Source organism: Panulirus ornatus, chromosome 23 (genome assembly GCF_036320965.1).
Source record: "Panulirus ornatus isolate Po-2019 chromosome 23, ASM3632096v1, whole genome shotgun sequence".
Taxonomy (NCBI): Eukaryota; Metazoa; Arthropoda; class Malacostraca; order Decapoda; family Palinuridae; genus Panulirus; species Panulirus ornatus.
In genome coordinates this window covers 16,819,314-16,844,028 of record NC_092246.1, presented here as the reverse complement: position 1 = coordinate 16,844,028, position 24,715 = coordinate 16,819,314, and the positions used below count along the sequence as shown (strand labels likewise).

General features: G+C 42.9%; 1 protein-coding gene across 1 annotated transcript in view; it reads right to left on the bottom strand.

Annotated features, from left to right (window-relative positions):
• The window catches only part of LOC139756823 (receptor-type tyrosine-protein phosphatase beta-like), a 68,887-nt gene that overhangs the window by 28,512 nt on the left and 15,660 nt on the right, over nucleotides 1–24,715 (bottom strand). Inside the window, exons 3-14 of the mRNA XM_071676644.1 lie at nucleotides 22,736–23,321; nucleotides 18,096–18,347; nucleotides 17,678–17,844; nucleotides 14,914–15,007; nucleotides 12,169–12,248; nucleotides 11,135–11,252; nucleotides 10,417–10,532; nucleotides 8,602–8,736; nucleotides 7,311–7,422; nucleotides 6,691–6,809; nucleotides 6,009–6,128; nucleotides 5,513–5,589 (exon numbers count right to left, since the gene is read on the bottom strand). Coding sequence (XP_071532745.1) covers nucleotides 5,513–5,589; nucleotides 6,009–6,128; nucleotides 6,691–6,809; nucleotides 7,311–7,422; nucleotides 8,602–8,736; nucleotides 10,417–10,532; nucleotides 11,135–11,252; nucleotides 12,169–12,248; nucleotides 14,914–15,007; nucleotides 17,678–17,765 — 1,059 coding nt within the window. The 5' untranslated portion in view covers nucleotides 17,766–17,844; nucleotides 18,096–18,347; nucleotides 22,736–23,321. The remainder of the gene's footprint in view (nucleotides 1–5,512; nucleotides 5,590–6,008; nucleotides 6,129–6,690; nucleotides 6,810–7,310; nucleotides 7,423–8,601; nucleotides 8,737–10,416; nucleotides 10,533–11,134; nucleotides 11,253–12,168; nucleotides 12,249–14,913; nucleotides 15,008–17,677; nucleotides 17,845–18,095; nucleotides 18,348–22,735; nucleotides 23,322–24,715) is intronic.

The following is a 24,715-nucleotide window of genomic DNA, read 5'->3' as shown; positions in this document are numbered from 1 at the left end:
GGAGCATAAGTCATGCTTGTGTAAGGTATCGGGGGCCAAACAACGTTCTCTTTGCACACATTCTTCATCGCTCCCAGAACCTTCTTCCCCTCCCCTACCATGTGACTCGCTTCCGATTCCTTGGTTCCATTCGCTGCCATGTCCACACTCCCAGGTATCTAAAACACTTCACTTCCCTCAATTTTTCTCCACGTTTCTAATCCTAACTAGTGTTCTCGGTAACGAAGGTCAGGTCGTGGGTAAGAGAATGGTATGAGCAGGGAGATGAATGGATGAGTATAAATTAAGTTCCTGTGGACGTGTTGACAATGACGGGATGAATACATGGGTAGGTGTAGGAGAGGACTTTAAATGTGTTGGAAGTCAGTGGGTACAAAAAGGATGTGAGTTTTTTACTCTTTCTTTCTTTCTTTCCCCAGAAGTGTCGGCTTCCCAAGGCTGCGTCACTTCCAGTAACAGGGGAAATGTGGACTCTCTTGAAGTAAGTAAGTTCTCGACGAGACCGTATTCCCAATGATACAGCTTAGCCAAAGTTACTTGTCGCTTGTGATTGTAAACTCGTGCACTCGTAGTCCGATAACGCGCACGCATACATGCAGCCTAATTACAGTGACGCGCGTGATCTGAGTCTTTGCTGGTAACGTCAAGGAAAAATTGAAGCACAGACTGGCATAAGCTCTTTCGTGTAATATCACATTTTCATGGGGAGAGCAGAAACGAAATAGAAATCATAGCACAGGATGTGTATCGACAGAGGAACTGTGTCATATCCGGTCATATGTGATGGCTAGCTTCTGGCAGGAGGCTAGGCACCGCATCTGTCACGTTAAATTTTTGTCCTACGGGCGAAGCAAAAATCATCTGTTTTCGGACCTTAGACCTACGATGAAGCGATTCAGATCATGCAGTCCTTCACGAACGTTTATGTTACAAGTCTTTTGTATGTTTGATAATAGAAAAAGAATTTCGATGATTCTATTAACAAGTTACGAGACGAAGTATTCTATATGCTTAATAATAGAGAAAAAGATTGATAATTCTATTGACAAGTTACGAGACTTGTTTAGACGGATGTTCTTACAGTTTCAATAGATATATCGTTATCTCCTCTAGTTATTATACCCGACATGCAAACATGACTAAGCGAAGAATTGTTTAAACTGAATAACTTTTATCTTGGGCAAGGACAACGAACAGCCGACTTAGTTTCGACCAGGGCGAGGCGCGTAACCCGTCCTTTTTTGTCAGCCACCAAACACCACAGGTAACCGTAAATAAGGTACTTCTATCCGTATACTCTTGACTTCGTATCGAACTTCTTTCTCATGTCTCTGCTCTCCCCTGAAGATGTGATATTACACCTAAGCGCTTGAAACAGTTTCCGCTTCATTTTCCTCGAGGTTATCAGCATATATATATATATATATATATATATATATATATATATATATATATATATATATATATATATATATATATATATATATATGCCACGTTCCAATTCACTCTATTCCTTGCACGCCTTTCACCCTCCTGCATGTTCAGGCCCCGATCACTCAAAATCTTTTTCACTCCACCCTTCCACCTCCAATTTGGTCTCCCAGTTCTCGTTCCCTCCACCTCTGACACATATGTCCTCTTTGTCAATCTCTCCTCACTCATTCTCTCCATGTGACCAAACCATTTCAAAACACCCTCTTCTGCTCTCTCAACCACACTCTTTTTATTACCGCACATTACCCCATTATTACTTACTCGATCAAACCACCTCACACCACATATTGTCCTCAGACATCTCATTTCCAGCATATCCACCCTCTTCCGCACAACTCTATCCATAGCCCACGCCTCGCAACCATACAACATTGTTGGAACCACTATTCCTTCAAGCATACCCAGTTTTGCTTTCCGAGATAAAGTTCTCGACTTCCACACATTCTTCAACGCTCCTAGAATTCTTGCCCCCTCCCCCACCCTATGACTCACTTCCGCTTCCATGGTTCCATCCGCTGCCAAATCCACTCCCAGATATCTAAAACACTATACTTCCTCCAGTTTTTCTCCATTCAAACTTACCTCCCAATTGACTTGACCTTCAACCCTACTGTACCTAATAACCTTGCTCTTATTCACACTTACTCTCAACTTTCTTCTTTCACACACTTTACCAAACTCAGTCACCAGCTTCTGCAGTTTCTCACATGAATCAGCCACCAGCGCTGTATCATCAGCGAACAACAACTGACTCACTTCCCAAGCTCTCTCATCCATTGACGTGCTGTCAATGGATTGAACCAGGGCATGTGAAGCGTCTGGGGTAAACCATGGAAAGTTCTGTGGGTCCTGGATGTGGAAAGGGAGCTGTGGTTTCGGTTCATTATTACATGACAGCTATAGACTGAGTGTGAACGAATGTGGCCTTTATTGTCTTTTCCTAGCGCTACCTCGCACACATGTGGGGGGAGGGGGTTGTTATTTCATGTGTGGCGGGGTGGCGATGGGAATTAATAAGGGCAGACTATGAATTATGTACATGTGTATATATTTATATGTCTGTGTGTGTATATATATGTATACGTTGAGATGTATAGGTATGTATATTTGCGTGTGTGGACGTGTATGTCTATACATGTGTATATGGGTGGGTTGGGCCATTCTTTCGTCTGTTTCCTTGCGCTACCTCGCTAACGCGGGAGACAGCGACAAAGCAAAATAAATAAGAAATAAAATATATATATATATATATATATATATATATATATATATATATATATATATATATATATATATATATATTTTGCTTTGTCGCTGTCTCCCGCGTTTGCGAGGTAGCGCAAGGAAACAGACGAAAGAAATGGCCCAACCCACCCCCATACACATGTATATACATACGTCCACACACGCAAATATACATACCTACACAGCTTTCCATGGTTTACCCCAGACGCTTCACATGCCTTGATTCAATCCACTGACAGCACGTCAACCCCGGTATACCACATCGCTCCAATTCACTCTATTCCTTGCCCTCCTTTCACCCTCCTGCATGTTCAGGCCCCGATCACACAAAATCTTTTTCACTCCATCTTTCCACCTCCAATTTGGTCTCCCTCTTCTCCTCGTTCCCTCCACCTCCGACACATATATCCTCTTGGTCAATCTTTCCTCACTCATTCTCTCCATGTGACCAAACCATTTCAAAACACCCTCTTCTGCTCTCTCAACCACGCTCTTTTTATTTCCACACATCTCTCTTACCCTTACGTTACTTACTCGATCAAACCACCTCACACCACACATTGTCCTCAAACATCTCATTCCAGCACATCCATCCTCCTGCGCACAACTCTATCCATAGTCCACGCCTCGCAGCCATACAACATTGTTGGAACCACTATTCCTTCAAACATACCCATTTTTGCTTTCCGAGATAATGTTCTCGACTTCCACACATTCTTCAAGGCTCCCAGAATTTTCGCCCCCTCCCCCACCCTATGATCCACTTCCGCTTCCATGTTTCCATCCGCTGCCAGATCCACTCCCAGATATCTAAAAACACTTCACTTCCTCCAGTTTTTCTCCATTCAAACTCACCTCCCAATTGACTTGACCCTCAACCCTACTGTACCTAATAACCTTGCTCTTATTCACATTTACTCTTAACTTTCTTCTTTCACACACTTTACCAAACTCAGTCACCAGCTTCTGCAGTTTCTCACATGAATCAGCCACCAGCGCTGTATCATCAGCGAACAACAACTGACTCACTTCCCAAGCTCTCTCATCCCCAACAGACTTCATACTTGCCCCTCTTTCCAAAACTCTTGCATTCACCTCCCTAACAACCCCATCCATAAACAAATTAAACAACCATGGAGACATCACACACCCCTGCCGCAAACCTACATTCACTGAGAACCAATCACTTTCCTCTCTTCCTACACGTACACATGCCTTACATCCTCGATAAAAACTTTTCACTGCTTCTAACAACTTGCCTCCCACACCGTATATTCTTAATACCTTCCACAGAGCATCTCTATCAACTCTATCATATGCCTTCTCCAGATCCATAAATGCTACATACAAATCCATTTGCTTTTCTAAGTATTTCTCACATACATTCTTCAAAGCAAACACCTGATCCACACATCCTCTACCACTTCTGAAACCACACTGCTCTTCCCCAATCTGATGCTCTGTACATGCCTTCACCCTCTCAATCAATACCCTCCCATATAATTTGCCAGGAATACTCAACAAACTTATACCTCTGTAATTTGAGCACTCACTCTTATCCCCTTTGCCTTTGTACAATGGCACTATGCACGCATTCCGCCAATCCTCAGGCACCTCACCATGAGTCATACATACATTAAATAACCTTACCAACCAGTCAACAATACAGTCACCCCCTTTTTTAATAAATTCCACTGCAATACCATCCAAACCTGCTGCCTTGCCGGCTTTCATCTTCCGCAAAGCTTTTACTACCTCTTCTCTGTTTACCAAATCATTTTCCCTAACCCTCGCACTTTGCACACCACCTCGACCAAAACACCCTATATCTGCCACTCTATCATCAAACACATTCAACAAACCTTCAAAATACTCACTCCATCTCCTTCTCACATCACCACTACTTGTTATCACCTCCCCATTTGCGCCCTTCACTGAAGTTCCCATTTGCTCCCTTGTCTTACGCACTTTATTTACCTCCTTCCAGAACATCTTTTTATTCTCCCTAAAATTTAATGATACTCTCTCACCCCAACTCTCATTTGCCTTTTTTTCACCTCTTGCACCTTTCTCTTGACCTCCTGTCTCTTTCTTTTATACGTCTCCCACTCAATTTCATTTTTTCCCTGCAAAAATCGTCCAAATGCCTCTCTCTTCTCTTTCACTAATACTCTTACTTCTTCATCCCACCACTCACTACCCTTTCTAATCAACCCACCTCCCACTCTTCTCATGCCACAAGCATCTTTTGCGCAATCCATCACTGATTCCCTAAATACATCCCATTCCTCCCCCACTCCCCTTACTTCCATTGTTCTCACCTTTTTCCATTCTCTACTCAGTCTCTCCTGGTACTTCCTCACACAAGTCTCCTTCCCAAGCTCACTTACTCTCACCACCCTCTTCACCCCAACACTCACTCTTCTTTTCTGGAAACCCATACAAATCTTCACCTTAGCCTCCACAAGATAATGATCAGACATCCCTGACAGGCCCATAACCTAGCGGTTAGCATGCCTGCCTCTTGCACAGGGGTCCCGGGTTCGATCCTGGCTGTTGGAGGTTTGTATGTTCTATATATATATATATATATATATATATATATATATATATATATATATATATATATATATATATATATATATATATATTTCAACCTACATTAGGGATTGATTTACTTATCAACAAGTCTCGAGAGGGATAATGAACAGCTGAGCTGTCTGTGGGCCGTCTGCTTTGTCCAGAATTCGAACGCTGATGGGGTTATACTTACGTGTATGTACGAGGCGTTGATGTAGTCGCTGAATGGGATGTACCGGTACTCCTTCATCCTTACGCGCGTCTCGTCAACTGCAGAGTGGGAGGGAGGGGGGAAAAATACCTGTTTTAGTTGCGAGTTGCCACGGTGTCCACTGCTTCATGTTACAGCCCTCCTATTGCATGATCATTATGGGATGTAGTGATCTCTCTCTCTCTCTCTCTCTCTCTCTCTCTCTCTCTCTCTCTCTCTCTCTCTCTCTCTCTCTCTCCCTCTCTCTCTCTCTCTCTCTCTCTTACAGACACACACACACACTCCACGCTGATGTTCGTGTGCGTGTGTGTGCATACATACAAGAGTAAAGACACTGAGCTTACATACATATAAGGATACGAGAAGGGGGCAACACGAATATAAACCTCTTTTCCCCGTAACATCACAAATAGTAATCAGAGTTCATCACTGATGGTAATCACAATTATCAAGCACTAATTGTAATCACACTACCTACAGGGCAGGATGTTGATGTATCGGTTCTTGGGACTGTTGGCAGGCGCGCTGGCGTATCTGCAAGGCTTGATCGGACACGCCGCCTGCAGAAGGGAGAACTCCTGCTTCAGATCCATCTTATCTGCGGGAACAACAACACCATCCGGTGAGGCTGAGAGAGAGAGAGAGAGAGAGAGAGAGAGAGAGAGAGAGAGAGAGAGAGAGAGAGATTTAGTAGCTGGTGTCAACAGGTGGTTGGGGCATGCAACCACATCACCACCTGTCACTGTTAACCGGTACTGACTCCTCACGTATTCTACCACAGTACGACCTATTTCTGGTCCCAGAAGGACCTGCCCTGAGCTAAAAGTGATCCTTTTTGACTCTAGAAGGATCTTCCCTGGCCCCACATTGAGCACTCCTGCTGACTCAGGGAGAACGTATCCTTGACCCATTAAGGATTAACCCTACTGCAGTAGGACGACTATGAACCCAGAACCCTCTTTCCCCATCCAATGGGAATCTACCCTCGACCTCAAGACGAACCTGACCACAAACCGACTCCTTCAGGAGTTATCCTCGTCTCTGAAAAACATACAAAGGAGTTAAAGACACGGTACAAGGATAAGAGACGGGGCAATACTCCGTCCATCCTCCCCAACCACCCATGTAAGAGGACCTACTTCGACCCAAGAAGGACTTACTCTGCGATAAGAGTTTGGGCACGCAGGTGGGCAGGTCGTGCACAAGGATGCGACGCTCCACATCGACGTCCGTCGGTAAGGCTACGACCAAAGGTAGGTCTATCGATATGCTACGCTTCCTGTATGGGCCAGACATCAACGGATTCTTAATATGATTGTTTGTTGAGATAGACATAAGTTGAGATAACTAACAAAAAGCTGACACAAACACGAAATGATAATAATAATGATAATAATAATAATAATGATAATAATAACAATAATTATTATTATTATTATTATTTTTATTATTATTATTACTATTATTATTATTATTATTATTATTATTATTATTATTATTATTATTATTATTATTATTATCATCATCATTATTATTATTATTATTATTATTATTATTATTATTATTATTATTATGATAATAGAAATAATGAGATTGTACATTCAGAAATCATTATAACAGACATATATCATTTTCCTCCATTGAATGTGTGGATATCTCAAGCATCTCACGTAAACAGGTCCCCACGTATCCCATGACTTATTGGATTATCAAGAAGCGTCTTCTGAAGCTTATGGAGGGGCAGTTAGTGTGAGCCCGCGGTTGCGGGCAGATGACTTACATGAACGAGAAGAAACGTGAGTACGCCACCAGGATCAAAACCACCACTACGGCGACGACCAGGACCGAGACCAGGGCGAGTGTCACCAGAGCCAGTGTTGTCAAGGGAGACTCTGTGTGGACAACAACGGATGCTTAGAAATCGCACGTGCAGCCTAGGACAGATGACGCCACTATTATCCTCTGTAACTCAAGAGGTGAAGCCTAGGTCAGTAGATAACACCGCTACTATCTCCTGTAATTCGTAAGGAAAGCCTAGAACAGTAATCAATACTGCTATTATCTCCTGTAGTTCGCGAGTAAAGCCTAGGTCAGTATATAACACGCTAGTATATCTTAGAACTTACTAATAAGGCTTGGGGACAAAATATAACACCACTTACAATACTTGTAACTCACAAGTAAGGCCTAGAATGGTATATAACATTACTATTAACTCTTGTAACACAAATAAGGCTTGAGAGGGCATAAAACATCATTACTAACTTGTAAGTCACATGTAAGGTATGGAACGGTATATGAAATCACTATTAACTCGTAATTTACAAAATAAGGCCTGGGACAGTATATATCACCGCTTATAACTCCTGTGCAACTCACAAGGCCTGGGACAATGCAACACCAATATTATATCATCAGCTCTCTCAGTTGGTCATTCAAATGTAAATTAATGATTATCCTGTATGATCACAATACGTTGCTATGTAACTTGCTTTTTACATCTTGTCTCCTCCTCTGAGTTGTATTGGCTGAATGTGTAAACTCATCACCACCAGTATTCCAGATATTGGATCCGAGCAAATATTTTCTGCTGTTAATACGTACTATTTATAGTGACTTTAATCGTTTTTTGCCCCGTTCGCGTAACAGATGCGATCACTTGGTGATGGGTTCTGATGCGACCCATGAGCACGACGGTACGACCCAATAAAGACAGTATAACCCTTGCCTATTACGACGGCCTTGGCCTTTGGTTTCACCTTTTAGTGGTTTAGGTCAAAGGCCGAAACCATCATAACCAGGATCAAGGTAAATAGGAAAAAAAGGCAGGGTTATCATACTCAAGATTTGGGTCGAAAGCTTGTCAAAAGCTAATCATACCCAGAGGTCGTCCCGTGGTACTCATGAGATCGCGACCGGCGTCACTATATGTTACTCACCTTCTGAAGCCGTTAGTCATTCCGACATGAGAGTCGTATCTGGTCACTTACCTTCTCAAGCCGTGAGACACGATTACTGCATGAGAGAGAACAAAAGGAGGCACGAATATGGGTAAGTTTCGGAAGATTTACCTTTTGTCTCGAATCTCTCGAAGGCGGAATCCTTGCTGCTCCTGGAAGTGTAGATGCGGACGAAGAAACAGTACTTGGTAACCGGGGTCAGCTCGAAGTTACAGCTGATATTCGTACAGGGCGGACGATTCTCTCCTGCCGATATGACAAGGGAAAGTGATGACTAGTACCCACGTAGGTCAGTACTGTGGTAATGGTAAAATTTTCATATCCTATAAAAAAAAAGTGTGAATAATGCGATACACAATGTACTTAATCACTTTTGAGCACTAGAAATTCGACATTTAAATGACAACATTCGTGCAAGCCACGGATATAATGGCCGTTTGAGATTAGGTTAAAAACGGTTGGGACGCCATACCTAGGAATCACACCGTTGTTTATGGTCGTGATCTAGGGGTTAAAAAAAAAGAATAGCAAAACGTAGATAAATCCCCCAAAACGATAAGCAGCTTTTAAAAATCGGTATGAAGAGGTACTGAATTCTGCTTCGATATGTTTTGCCGATTCGTATGATGGACACCAGCAGTGAAAAATCAGAGGAAAGTACTGGACTCTCCCCGCAGAGGAAAATGTTTGATACCCGCGTGTTGCAGGTGAAGGATTTCTTTCCATCAAGGCCTCTGTGTCCTGCAAGGGGTACAATGAAACGTCGCATTTATCTTTTTTTTTTTTTTTTTTTTAGACAAACAGGGTCGCCTAGAGCAGTGATGGATTCTGGTTCTCTCTCTCCGGCAGAAGAAAATCCGAAAAGGGAGAGAGAGAGAGAGAGAGAGAGAGAGAGAGAGAGAGAGAGAGAGAGAGAGAGAGAGAGAGAGAGAGAGAGAGAGGCGTCTACCCCCAAATTTCTTAAAGATGGCGTTAGGATAAAATAAGTGGATGTATGGGGAGAGTTGATGGGCGGGGGGCAGCAAACCTCTACCTCCTGTGGTCTGATCAGCAGCCATGGGCAAAAATAGTAAATTTAAACACACACACACATACACACACGTTAGATTTGAAAATGACCACTAGGGTGAAGAGAGGATTAGAAAGAAGAGATTCCTCAGGTTTAGCCTAATGGCCTTTTCACCTATCGAAAAATCATTAACTCTTGGATGGGTACTTGCACACTCCTTCAAGCAACACCCTGAAAGCTTCTTAATTGATACATCATTATAGAAGAAAGGTGCGTCTCTATCGAAGATTAAATGTCCTTTGTAGCCTCTAGAGTGAGGTGTAGCCTTACGACCTGAGAATCAGAGGGAATATTGAGAGGTTATGGCTATGAGCCCCATTCATTAAGGGATTATAGCATGATAATGAAAAGGCGTTCGGATCCCTACACTTGTTGTTAATTGTTTGACCTTTCAAGACCCAAAACCGAGTTTTGCATTGAAATTAGGAAAAGAGATAAACAGAATATCAGCATATGTGAAATAATGCAGAAAATGATAAGGAAATCAAGTTCCGGTAATGTCGACGAACGAATATTGATACGAGGTGAGTGAAGTAAGGCAGCGTAACTCAAGCATATAGACAGGCTCCAAAGCTGGTTTAATACATGGCTGATGCAAATGTAAAGTAATGAGTATATGACAGCGTGAAAGAAGGCCGTGGGTGGGTTCTGGTAAGTTTACATTCATCCTATGGTTGGGTGCTAGTTCATTTCTCGGGAGAAAGGATATGAATGAACATTGGCAACGATTTCTCGGGTGAAGGGATATGAACATTGGCAACGATTTTTGTTTTGTTTTAAAACTTTTTTTTCGCGTATACATGCATACGAAACGAGATAGGAGGACACGTATAATCGTAAGCATCCAATAAACTTACCGATTACAAAGGCTATTTTATGATCAGGGATATCTTGACTGAAGAACACTGGCAGTGACGTGGGTTTGCCTTCTTCTGGCTTGATACAGTCCTTCCTCACATGTATTTCATACTTCCTGTCAAGATAACGTTCAGATTAGCTCATGATTTATTTAGAAATATCATAATTTCTACACTGAAAGTGTCTGATATATACATGACATTAACAACGGAAGTTTCTCCTAAAACATGAATAACATTTATTAGACAGGCACATAGTTTGCGGCCATGTTTTTCTTGTTGTACTTAATACTTGGATGCTTAAGGAACATAGTGGTGACGTTATTAGTGTATGGTGCTTAGAAGTAATGGCACGTGTTAATAACGGTACTAGTTTATGGTACGTGGTGTTGATGGTACTAGTGTATGGCACGTGATGGTGGCGGTACTTTTTTTTTTGGTACTAGTCTGTTGCATGTGGAAGACTACTAGTTTATGGCATGTGGTGGTGACTACTAGTAAATATGTCATTAGTCCAGTTGATTATAGTCTTTCTAACTCTCTGTTCATTACCTGATAAATTGCTGTGTTTGTCTATATCGAACTCAAGTCTTTTATTATTGTTCAAGAACCGCTGGACGTGTGTGTGTATGTGTGTGTGTGTGTGTCCACCTTGCAAACAATGTTTTCATGAAGCCTGTGGTATTACGGACTAGAAACTATAAAATGGCACAAGTACCTAATGCGGCCGTTGTCATGTCTGAAGGTTCTGGGGTCGATGATGATGGGGAAGGTCTTATCAGGCTTGTCGTTCTCCACGTCGCTCCTCAGCAGCGGCTTGTCCGCGAAGAAAGGAACTGTCGTGTTAATAATAAAGCAAGTTGGTGGAAAGTTGATTTTATTCTGTGATTATTATCATTATTATTATTATTATTATTATTATTATTATTATTATTATTTAACCCATGTGAAGAAGAGTATACAAAGGAATATAAAGGGATTCAAACAACAACAGACCATTTGGTCCTTTCGAGGCTGCTTGAGGTTATGGAAGATATCAGAAAATAGAGTGGTACGTGTTCATCTTAAGGTCATTAACTGCTATCAAGAAAAACGGCTTTTTATAAGATATGTATGTTGATTGCGTAAGGGGTTAGATAAGGTTTTCTACCTATAGCTGGATTTGGTCTGAATGTTAGGTTAGGTTAAATAAGGATACGCTATTTAAGTTGGATGTGGTTTGAATGTTTGGTTAAGGGCAAGTAAGGATAGGCTATTTAAGTTGGATTTGGTTTGAATGTTTGGTTAGGTTATGTAAGGATAAGCTAATAAAGTAAGGTAAGGTTAGGTTGAGTTGACGTTGTGTTACGAGTTAATGTGATTAGTGGTGCAGACCAGGGAGGAGGTATATTACCGGTACATATACTAGGATATCGTAATGATAGTGACGACTGCGCATGTAGGTGCGTAGTAGCCCAATTGTAGGCTGGTACTGGCTTTTAGATCATGAACATGTAATTTCTCCTGACACGTAACACTTGACAACGTGTAACTCACATTAATAGTTCCTCGTCGTTACCCTTTGTATTTCCCTGCGGTGAGTACTACGCACTAGCCCACCCTTTTTGGCAAAAATCTCGCCGTAAGTACTCGTGAATAAGTATTCTCTCTCTCTTCACACACACACACACACAGGTCATACAGTAAAGAGGCAAATGAAATGTAAATTATTTTACTGTGTATATTGTGTAGTGTATGTATGTAGTGACTTACTTCCAGCTGTGGTCGTCAGCTTGCGAACAGCAGGTTTACTAAGTCCTTCTGGTTCACAGTTCTCAGCATAGAGCCTGAATCTGTAAAATAACTTCATTAATATTACATATTTTGATATATATATATATATATATATATATATATATATATATATATATATATATATATATATATATATATATATCCTTGGGGATAGGGGAGAAAGAATACTTCCCACGTATTCCCTGCGTGTCGTAGAAGGCGACTAAAAGGGAAGGGAGCGGGGGGCTGGAAATCCTCCCCTCTTGCTTTTTGTTTTTTTTCCCCAATGATGGAACAGAGAAGGGGGCCAGATGAGGATATTCTCTCAAAGGCCCAGTCCTCTGTTCTTAGCGCTACCTCGCTAACGCGGGAAATGGCGAATAGTATGAAAGAAAGATATATATATATATATATATATATATATATATATATATATATATATATATATATATATATATATATATATATATATATATATATATCTTTCATACTATACTGTGTACGTGTAGGAAGAGAGGAAAGTGATTGGTTCTCAGTGAATGTAGGTTTGCGGCAGGGGTGTGTGATGTCTCCATGGTTGTTTAATTTGTTTATGGATGGGGTTGTTAGGGAGGTAAATGCAAGAGTTTTGGAAAGAGGGGCAAGTATGAAGTCTGTTGGGGATGAGAGAGCTTGGGAAGTGAGTCAGTTGTTGTTCGCTAATGATACAGCGCTGGTGGCTGATTCATGTGAGAAACTGCAGAAGCTGGTGACTGAGTAAAGTGTGTGGAAGAAGAAAGTTAAGAGTAAATGTGAATAAGAGCAAGGTTATTAGGTACAGTAGGGTTGAGGGTCAAGTCAATTGGGAGGTGAGTTTGAATGGAGAAAAACTGGAGGAAGTGAAGTGTTTTAGATATCTGGGAGTGGATCTGGCAGCGGATGGAACCATGGAAGCGGAAGTGGATCATAGGGTGGGGGAGGGGGCGAAAATTCTGGGGGCCTTGAAGAATGTGTGGAAATCGAGAACATTATCTCGGAAAGCAAAAATGGGTATGTTTGAAGGAATAGTGGTTCCAACAATGTTGTATGGTTGCGAGGCGTGGGCTATGGATAGAGTTGTGCGCAGGAGGATGGATGTGCTGGAAATGAGATGTTTGAGGACAATGTGTGGTGTGAGGTGGTTTGATCGAGTGAGTAACGTAAGGGTAAGAGAGATGTGTGGAAATAAAAAGAGCGTGGTTGAGAGAGCAGAAGAGGGTGTTTTGAAGTGGTTTGGGCACATGGAGAGAATGAGTGAGGAAAGATTGACCAAGAGGATATATGTGTCGGAGGTGGAGGGAACGAGGAGAAGAGGGAGACCAAATTGGAGGTGGAAAGATGGAGTGAAAAAGGTTTTGTGTGATCGGGGCCTGAACATGCAGGAGGGTGAAAGGAGGGCAAGGAATAGAGTGAATTGGAGCGATGTGGTATACCGGGGTTGACGTGCTGTCAGTGGATTGAATCAAGGCATTTGAAGCGTCTGGGGTAAACCATGGAAAGCTGTGTAGGTATGTATATTTGCGTGTGTGGACGTATGTATATACATGTGTATGGGGGGGGGGGTTGGGCCATTTCTTTCGTCTGTTTCCTTGCGCTACCTCGCAAACGCGGGAGACAGCGACAAAGTAAAAAAAAAAAAAAAAAAAATATATATATATATATATATATATATATATATATATATATATATATATATATATATATAAACACACAACAACAAAAATTATCACTTTTTGTATGAAATGATATGATACAACGGAGGAAGGATTTTGAGAAATCCCCATTGGTCTGGCCTCATATAAGATGAGTGTCCAGCTTTCATGACATTGTGATAATATCGATTGTTGGCGACATTTCTTGTCATTTGCCGTAATGAATGTTAAGTTGGTTTCATAAATAGATGGAAAAACTTAAAAGTGGGAATTGGTCTTACATTCGTGCTTCACCGACAGCTCGAGTCGTATTAATCATATCGAAATTCATTTTTTTTTCCACCGTTTGCACTGTATCGTAAATCATTATCTTAAGACATTGATAATTCATATAATACAAACAACAGCAACAAAAGAAAAAAGTAATACCACTCAGACCATATGATTTGGCAACAGGCAAAGAAAACGCCAAAACAGCTCGTGCAGACAAGCATAACAGTATCCTTTAATCTGGGTTCGATTCTCACAACGAAATGTGTATCGAAGAGTGTAAAGAACCAGCCAAGCCAACCTCAGGTTGCATCGTCTGATAGTGCAGTGGTGTGTTGGCACACGAGACAAGAGGCTGGGTTTCGAACGCGGGCCTCATGGGACATGAATATAGATGTCACTGCTGTGAACTTAGGTTCCCAGGTGTTTTGATGAACAGTTATATTCTTACATTAAGTTGTTACTGTTTTCGCTTTACCAGGATGAAGAACAGCCAGTTGACTGTGTCTGATGCCGTTCTTAAGCCGTTATTACGAGAAAAGCCTAGTGACTTTGAAAGCTATCTTATGAAGTTACAAGAAAAATATTTATTCATTCTCAATTCATCGTACAGCATTGTAAAAATAGAGCCCTCAAGATGTGAACGCATTGGATAGTTTTACCATTACAAGAGCACGTACTCTCTATTGCCGTTAAAACTAGTACAGGAAGAGCCTGCTTTCAGTGTGAAGTCACCTTATAACTTTACCTACAAGGAAAAAAAATGAAAAAAGGAAAAACTCACCTATACTCAGTCTCGGGTTTCAGTTCGATGCTGCAGTGTAGCAAGCTGCAATTGCACTGTGTCCTTTTATCTATGGGGCATGTATCACCTGAAACTAGGTATGGAAAACTTTGTGAACTTCACCGGTTTTGTATATATATATATATATATATATATATATATATATATATATATATATATATATATATATATATATATCCTCCCCTCTCATTTTTTTTTCAAAAGAAGGAACAGAGAAGGGGGCCAGGTGAGGATATTCCCTCAAAGGCCCAGTCCTCTGTTCTTCACGCTACCTCGCTAATGCGGGAAATGGCGAATAGTATGAAACAAAAGAAAAAAATTTGTATGTATATATATATATATATATATATATATATATATATATATATATATATATATATATTTTTTTTTTTTTGCTTTGTCGCTGTCTCCCGCGTTTGCGAGGTAGCGCATGGAAACAGACGAAAGAAATGGCCCAACCCACCCCCATACACATGTATATACATACGTCCACACACGCAAATATACATACCTACACAGCTTTCCATGGTTCACCCCAGACGCTTCACATGCCCTGATTCAATCCACTGACAGCACGTCAACCCCGGTATACCACATCGATCCAATTCACTCTATTCCTTGCCCGCCTTTCACCCTCCTGCATGTTCAGGCCCCGATCACACAAAATCTTTTTCACTCCATCTTTCCACCTCCAATTTGGTCTCCCACTTCTCGTTCCCTCCACCTCCGACACATATATCCTCTTGGTCAATCTTTCCTCACTCATTCTCTCCATGTGCCCAAACCATTTCAAAACACCCTCTTCTGCTCTCTCAACCACGCTCTTTTTCTTTCCACACATCTCTCTTACCCTTACGTTACTTACTCGATCAAACCACCTCACACCACACATTGTCCTCAAACATCTCATTTCCAGCACATCCACCCTCCTGCGCACAACTCTATCCATAGTCCACGCCTCGCAACCATACAATATTGTTGGAACCACTATTCCTTCAAACATACCCATTTTTGCTTTCCGAGATAATGTTCTCGACTTTCACACATTCTTCAAGGCTCCCAGGATTTTCGCCCCCTCCCCCACCCTATGATCTACTTCCGCTTCCATGGTTCCATCTGCTGCCAGATCCACTCCCAGATATCTAAAACACTTTACTTCCTCCAGTTTTTCTCCATTCAAACTTACCTCCCAGTTGACTTGACCCTCAACCCTACTGTACCTAATTACCTTGCTCTTATTCACATTTACTCTTAACTTTCTTCTTTCACACACTTTACCAAACTCAGTCACCAGCTTCTGCAGTTTCTCACATGAATCAGCCACCAGCGCCGTATCATCAGCGAACAACAACTGACTCACTTCCCAAGCTCTCTCATCCACAACAGACTTCATACTTGCCCCTCTTTCCAAAACTCTTGCATTTACCTCCCTAACAACCCCATCCATAAACAAATTAAACAACCATGGAGACATCACACACCCCTGCCGCAAACCTACATTCACTGAGAACCAATCACTTTCCTCTCTTCCTACACGTACACATGCCTTACATCCTCGATAAAAACTTTTCACTGCTTCTAACAACTTGCCTCCCACACCATATATTCTTAATACCTTCCACAGAGCATCTCTATCAACTCTATCATATGCCTTCTCCAGATCCATAAATGCTACATACAAATCCATTTGCTTTTCTAAGTATTTCTCACATACATTCTTCAAAGCAAACACCTGATCCACACATCCTCTACCACTTCTGAAACCACACTGCTCTTCCCCAATCTGATGCTCTGTACATGCCTTCACCCTCTCATTCAATACCCTCCCATATAATTTTAAACCACGAAGGAAAATCAATCAATGCAGGAAAATTTGCTTAAGCGCTTTCGTGTATTTTAACACATCTTTAGAGGCAAATTGTAACAGTTCACCGGAGGAGAAATGTTTAGACACCAATAAATGTCACCAGAGTCACATCATAGAAGCTAATAATTACCTTCCAAGATGTGAGTCTGTTAATATTTATTGATTTTTTCCTTCGTGGTTTATAAGATCCTGCAACCCAAAGCTGCGCTACAGTAGCGGGGAAAGGAAAACAACTTTGGAGTAAGAAGTTCATTGATGAGACTGTTCTCTCACTGATATAGCCTAGCCAAAGTGACTTTTCACTCGCGGTGTAACCTGGAGCGGGCGGAGTCCGACAACACACACACACACACACACACACACACACACACACACACACACACACTTGACCTTTGCAACATATAGATAAGTAACGGTACATTAAATGATAAATGATAACCCTTTCATAAATAAGCCCAGAGATTACTAGCAAAGATGCTGTTATTGCCTTTGATACACTCTTTTTCAGGACATTTTTAAAATTAGGGCCAAACAGATTATATCTGAGTGCAGTCCATGACAAAATAGTTATATATTTCCTGTGAACACCACGGGCACTACACTGTTGTCATGTACATTGTCTCCTGCTGCCTGCAGATGGAAATATTACGGGAATAGACATGCAGTTTATATATATATATATATATATATATATATATATATATATATATATATATATATATATATATATGATAGGCGGAAATATAGTTGGTTTAGATATCAGCAAATATAATTTATATGACGGGCGGGAATAGAGTTGGTTTAGATTATCAGCAAATAAATATGATGGGTTTGTATGCTACCTTAGAAGTACGAGAAAGTGGACTGTGCTCTTACTTTCACATTTTTCGCTTGTCTCTTCGTCGCTCTGTATTCCAGAAGATACTTCCGTAGGTGGCCGTTGGGGTGCTTGGGGGGTTGCCATGTGACGTAGGAGACGCGAGACTCGCGCCCGTTGTTGAAGGATGGCTGACTGACTTCGAACTTCGTTGGGGCGGATGGCACTGTTTCATATCATACGTTAACGACATTCATCAATATATATATATATATATATATATATATATATATATATATATATATATATATATATATATATATATTAACTTATAATTACCCCAGAACCTTAAGTAGCTTATCATTGTTTCAGATATTGTTTTTTATATCAGCAAGGGACAGATTTTTTCATCCGTTTATCCATAAGTAATATTGCAGTTACACCCTCCCTAAATTAGACGTGAGTAAGGTATTGTACCTCCTGGCTTAGTGCTAGTGTTGATGCAGTTGTAGTTGAGATCGAAATCCTCCTCTTCCGTAACACACACGTTGTACATGAGATTGGGAGTCAGGTCGCTGATGGTGTAATTGATTGTCATTTCGTCCTCGAAGGTGCTGTTGTCGGCGATGATGATGTCGTTGAAGATGGCTCCCTCGCCCAGCCAGGTCACCAGATAGCTCTTACCAGGAATGGCGGACCACTTCACCGTTATTGAGGTGGAGTTACTTTCTGTGACCATAGATTCCAGGATTGTATTTGGTAAGCAAGTAATGTTAACGTTTTAAACACGGCCTAATATTATCTCATATTATCTGATACATATATAATCCTCCAATAAAGGATTAATCATTGCATCGCTACTTTCAGTAGCAGGGCAATGATTATTCCTTTGGAGTGAGAAATTCTTTGGACGAGACAGTAGTCCCACTGATACATCCACGCCACATACGACTCTTCCCTTCTATATATCTATAAGGCTCCTGCAGCGCTTCGGAAACGCTGATGAATTGACTCCAATGTGTTTGAATCCCGTTGTTTGATGTGGTACCTATTACCTTTCAGATCTGCTGTCATTCAACACTCCATCCCCCACTAGTTTCATCAATGCTCTCTGAAAGACTTTATCTTTTATACCTATTTCCAGGAAGCAAAGACCATCTCCCTATTCAAGGGTTGTAACCGACCTGTTGTGATTCATGGTGTTAGTTTATGTAATTTTTCGATGATCCCATCCAAGTGTGTTATGATGACCTGTAATGGGGATAAATGCACTATATATTTATATAGTCATCATTATAGACTTCTGTTAGTGTTCCTGACCGTGACCCATTCACGGACCATCCATGGTCGTTAGCGCGTAGGTTTGAATCCGGGTTGTGGCAGTTGGTCTTAAGTCAGCCTAGCTGTTCATTCACCCCCAAGGGGTTGGTCGATAAAATGGGTACCTGGCTTAAGCTAGTATATATATATATATATATATATATATATATATATATATATATATATATATATATAGATAGATAGATAGATAGAGAGAGAGAGAGAGAGAGAGAGAGAGAGAGAGAGAGAGAGAGAGAGAGAGAGAGAGAATCTTTGTATTGTTTCGTTGACAGAAACTTGATAGGAAGCCATGCCGCTGCTAGTGTCTTCCTTACCGTCGTGCACATTCATACATTAATGCTGACAGGGTCGTAACGTCGTGCTCAAGGGCCGTGCCGTTGTGCTCAAGGCTCGCACTGTTGTGCTCAAGGATGGCGAGAGTCGCACAGTCTTTCTCAAAAATCGTATCGTCGATCGCAGAAGTCGTACCGTCGTCGTGCTCAGGGATGGCGGGAATTTGCTGGCCTGCTAGGAAATCGTACCGCCGTGCCCGGAGAGTTACATAGAATGGCGGAAAGCAGTATGTGGTCAACTATTTCTCCGAAGCGTCAGCGCACCTTGCTACTGAAAGTTCATTATGATATATATATATATATATATATATATATATATATATATATATATATATATATATATATATATATATATATATATATGCCGCTGGCTGTATCCAGTTTGAGTAATTATGCTGGAAATCATGAAGGCTGAAGCTCCATTTTGCTGTTCTCGGTAAACTTGTATTGTCGTGTGCCTCAGTGGATTTTGAGAGCCTGGAACAAAACAGGAAGGTGTATTTCCTTCCAGCTGATAACCCGTGTGACCGCGTCCGCTGCTTCGCTCCGAACCCCGGTGTCTGGTGGTGGTTTTTTGATAGTGGTCTGTTGGTTGACGGGTTTTAGTCTGTTGTTTGGTGAGGATGATTGTAAGTGGTTGGTTGGATGGTGGTCTGTTGTATTTGGCGGCGAGGGGCGGGAGGTGGTCTTTTGTTTTTGTGGGTGTGTTGTTTGGTGGTGAAAAAGGGGAGATGGTCTTTTGTTTGGGTGGTCTGTTTGATGATGAGAAGGGGGGAGGTAGTCTTTTGTTTGGTGGTGGAGAGGGAGGTGGTCATTCGTTAAGTGATGGTGTTGGTCTCGTTGTTTATATAAGTTTTGGTATGGGCTTTTTTTTGCGTCGAAGTTGTTTGCTGATGGTTGACTGCTGTTAGTCGCTGTGTCTGTTGTTTTCTGATGGTCTGTTGCTTGGTGGTAATTGTTTGGCCTTTGGTCGGAAAACTGGTGATGATAGCCTGTTGTTTACTGAACACTCGTCTGTTCTTTTGTTTGTCGTTTAGGTGATTTTTTTTTGTTTGGTTGTTGTTGTCCTGGTGACGATTGTGTGGTGGCGTAGTCGCAGCTGTTTTGTTTTTGGACGGCGATGGTTTGTTTGCTGTCGACCGTGATGGTAATGTGGGGAGGTGTGGGTGTCCTTTTGTTTGATGGTATATTTCCCTTTCGTTTGCGGTGGAGATTGATGAAGATGAGGACCTCCATCGCTCTCCTTGGGTAGTGTGACTATTTTTTTTTTTCTTTTTTTTGATGGCTGAGGATGCGTGCTTCGTGGTGGCGACGCTGTCGTCTTTGTGATGCGCTGGGTTTTTTTTTCTCTCTATTTTTCAAGGGTACTGGTTTTGAAAGGGGATGTGGTCGTTCGCGCGGTGGTGTTTGGCGGCCACTTCGTCGGATGGCGAAGACTTGGTAGGCGCTGGTGTTTCCATCGGCTGTGTGCTTGTGTAATGGTGACGGTTTTAATGGTGATGGTGGCTTTTTGGGGCGATATGATTATATATATATATATATATATATATATATATATATATATATATATATATATATATATATATATATATATATATATATTATATATATATATATATATATATATATATATATATATATATATATATATATATATATATATATATAATGAGAGAGAGAGAGAGAGAGAGAGAGAGAGAGAGAGAGAGAGAGAGAGAGAGAGAGATGCGGTAAGGAAATAATATTGGTGCCGAATAAGGTACAGATTGTCTATAGATATGAATATAGCTGGCGTATGGCACATCTATTGTTTCATGAGATATGATCTCAATCTACTATACTCACAACCTGCTGTGTTCACAACCTGCTGTAGCCGCAGCCTGCTGTGTTCACAACCTGCTGTAGCCGCAGCCTGCTGTGTTTACAACCTGCTGTAGTCACGGCCTGCTATGTTCACAACCTGCTGTAGTCACGGCCTGCTGTGTTCACAACCTGCAGTAGCCGCAGCCTGCTGTGTTCACAACCTGCTGTAGCCACGGCCTGCTGTGTTCACAACCTGCTGTAGTCACGGCCTGCTGTGTTCACAACCTGCTGTAGCCGCAGTCTGCTGTGTTCACAACCTGCTGTAGCCGCAGCCTGCTGTGTTCACAACCTGCTGTAGCCACGGCCTGCTGTGTTTACAACCTGCTGTAGCCACAGTCTGCTGTGTTCACAACCTGCTGTAGTCACGGCCTGCTGTGTTCACAACCTGCAGTAGCCGCAGCCTGCTGTGTTCACAACCTGTTGTAGTCACGGCTGCTGTGTTCACAACCTGCTGTAGCCACGGCCTGCTGTGTTCACAACTGCTGTAGCCGCAGCCTGCTGTGTTCACAACCTGCTGTAGCCGCAGCCTGCTGTGTTCACAACCTGCTGTAGCCACGGCCTGCTGTGTTTACAACCTGCTGTAGCCACAGTCTGCTGTGTTCACAACCTGCTGTAGTCACGGCCTGCTGTGTTCACAACCTGCTGTAGTCACGGCCTGCTGTGTTCACAACCTGTTGTAGTCACGGCCTGCTGTGTTCACAACTGCTGTAGTCACGGCCTGCTGTGTTCACAACTGCTGTAGTCACGGCCTGCTGTGTTCACAACTGCTGTAGTCACGGCCTGCTGTGTTCACAACTGCTGTAGTCACGGCCTGCTGTGTTCACAACTGCTGTAGTCACGGCCTGCTGTGTTCACAACCTGCTGTAGTCACGGCCTGCTGTGTTCACAACCTGTTGTAGTCACGGCCTGCTGTGTTCACAACTGCTGTAGTCACGGCCTGCTGTGTTCACAACCTGCTGTAGCCACGGCCTGCTGTGTTCACAACTGCTGTAGTCACGGCCTGCTGTGTTCACAACCTGTTGTAGTCACGGCCTGCTGTGTTCACAACCTGTTGTAGTCACGGCCTGCTGTGTTCACAACTGCTGTAGTCACGGCCTGCTGTGTTCACAACTGCTGTAGTCACGGCCTGCTGTGTTCACAACTGCTGTAGTCACGGCCTGCTGTGTTCACAACCTGTTGTAGTCACGGCCTGCTGTGTTCACAACTGCTGTAGTCACGGCCTGCTGTGTTCACAACTGCTGTAGTCACGGCCTGCTGTGTTCACAACTGCTGTAGTCACGGCCTGCTGTGTTCACAACCTGCTGTAGTCACGGCCTGCTGTGTTCACAACCTGCTGTAGTCACGGCCTGCTGTGTTCACAACCTGTTGTAGTCACGGCCTGCTGTGTTCACAACCTGCTGTATTCACAACTCGCTATAATCACAGCCACTTAGTCACAGCTTCCTGTAGTCACTACCTGTTATGGCCACAACCTACTAAAGTGGCCACACTCTGCTGTAGTCACATCCTGCTAAAGCAGTCACACCCTGTTGTAATCAAAACCTGCTAGTCTCACCATTTCAGCCTGAATGATTCACCTACCTGTTTCGTTGCCCATTAAGATGGTGCCTTGGTCGGTAGTTGTCGTTCCGGCCTCAGTGGTGGCGTAAGTAGTCGTTCCGGCCTTAGTGGTGGCGTAAGTAGTCGTTCTGACCTCAGGGATGGCGTAAGTAGTCGTTCTGGCCTTAGGGATGGCGTAAGTAGTCGTTCCTGCCTTAGTGGTGGCGTTAGTAGTCGTTCCGGCCTCAGGGATGGCGTAAGTAGTCGTTCTGGCCTTAGGGATGGCGTAAGTAGTCGTTCCGGCCTTAGTGGTGGCGTAAGCAGTCGTTCCGGCCTCAGTGGTGGCGTTAGTAGTCGTTCCGGCCTTAGTGGTGGCGTAAGTAGTCGTTCCGGCCTTAGTGGTGGCGTAAGTAGTCGTTCTGGCCTTAGGGATGGCGTAAGTAGTCGTTCCGGCCTCAGTGGTGGCGTAAGTAGTCGTTCCGGCCTCAGTGGTGGCGTTAGTAGTCGTTCCGGCCTCAGTGGTGGCGTAAGTAGTCGTTCCGGCCTTAGTGGTGGCGTTAGTAGTCGTTCCGGCCTCAGTGGTGGCGTAAGTAGTCGTTCCGGCCTTCACGACGGCGTCAGTACCCGCCTGGTAAAGGGGTATGTAAACATCGTACAGTACAGTGCCATGAAGCTGGGAGCGAAAGTGCCCTGGTTTTTCATTGACAGGCGTTATCTCCAACATAAAAAAAAAAAGCCATTTTTGCCTTTAAAGAGGTCTAGAAGATGCTGCTGATTAAGTGTGGCGTTGGAGAAGAGTTCCACGAGCGAGTTCCTTATCAACCCTAGGCATAGAGTTGCTATTTCAAACATTTTTTTTTTTTTTTAACACTCGTGATCTTTACCATCGAAATCAGTTTTGTGAGCCTTAGACTATACATTACGTGCTTGCTTCAGTCGGTGCTGGATGGAGATGACGCCTGCAAGTCCTAGAGAGAGAGAGAGAGAGCTAGAGAGAGAGAGAGAGAGAGAGAGAGAGAGAGAGAGAGAGAGAGAGAGAGAGAGAGAGAGAGAGAGCAGTAGATTTACTTGCAGGAGCCCTCGTGAATAGTGATGATGATGCGTCAGAAATAAGCGAGCTGTCGCCTGCGAACAGACGAAGAAAGGCCACATCCGACCACATCCAGTCTCTAGCTGTCGTATGTAATGCACCGAAACCGCAGCTTCTTATCCACATCCAGGCCCCACAAACCTTTCCGTGGTGTACCGCGGACGCTTCACATACCCTGGTTCAGCCCATTGACAGTACGTCGAACCCCGTATGTATGCCTTTCTTCCTCCAGCATATTCTGGTTCCGCTCAGAATCATTTTCACGCCTCCTTCCATCTCCAATTTGCTCTCCCCATTCTCCTTGTTCCCACTCCTGCATGTAGCGGGGAATTCCTACCGAGACATTATGGAGTTTGGTCGAGTAAGAGGAGAGATTGTGAGTGGTTCATGGAGGTGAATCTGTGATGTAACTACAGCTGTTTGTTCTGTCCATAGGGTCAGGTTGGTGAGCGATGTGAATGCAAGGGTCTTAGAGCGTGGAGTGGGAGGAGTCGGGTCTTGGGAAGTGAGTCAGTTGCTGTTGGCAGATGTCACGGCTCTGATGGCAGACTTCAGACACTCCGGCGACTGGTGTCAGAGCTGAGAGAGAGAGAGAGAGAGAGAGAGAGAGAGAGAGAGAGAGAGAGAGAGAGAGAGAGAGAGAGGAAGCTGAGTCATTGTGAATAGGAAATAATGTAACAAGTTACAGCAGAGGGAAAAAAGCGGATGGCCTGAGTGCAAGCTTAAATTCGGAGGACCTGCTGTAGAAAGTGGAGTGACTTGGGTACCTTGGGAGTGGACGTGATAGTGGGAGGAACCGTGGGGTTCAGGGGCACGGCACGAGCAAGTCCTCCGTGCACCAAGGAACCTGAAGAAGGAGAGGCAACGTGTCTGTAAGGTACAGTAGGTGTAGCAGTCCCGAAAATGTTGTATGGACACGTCTTGGGCCCTCG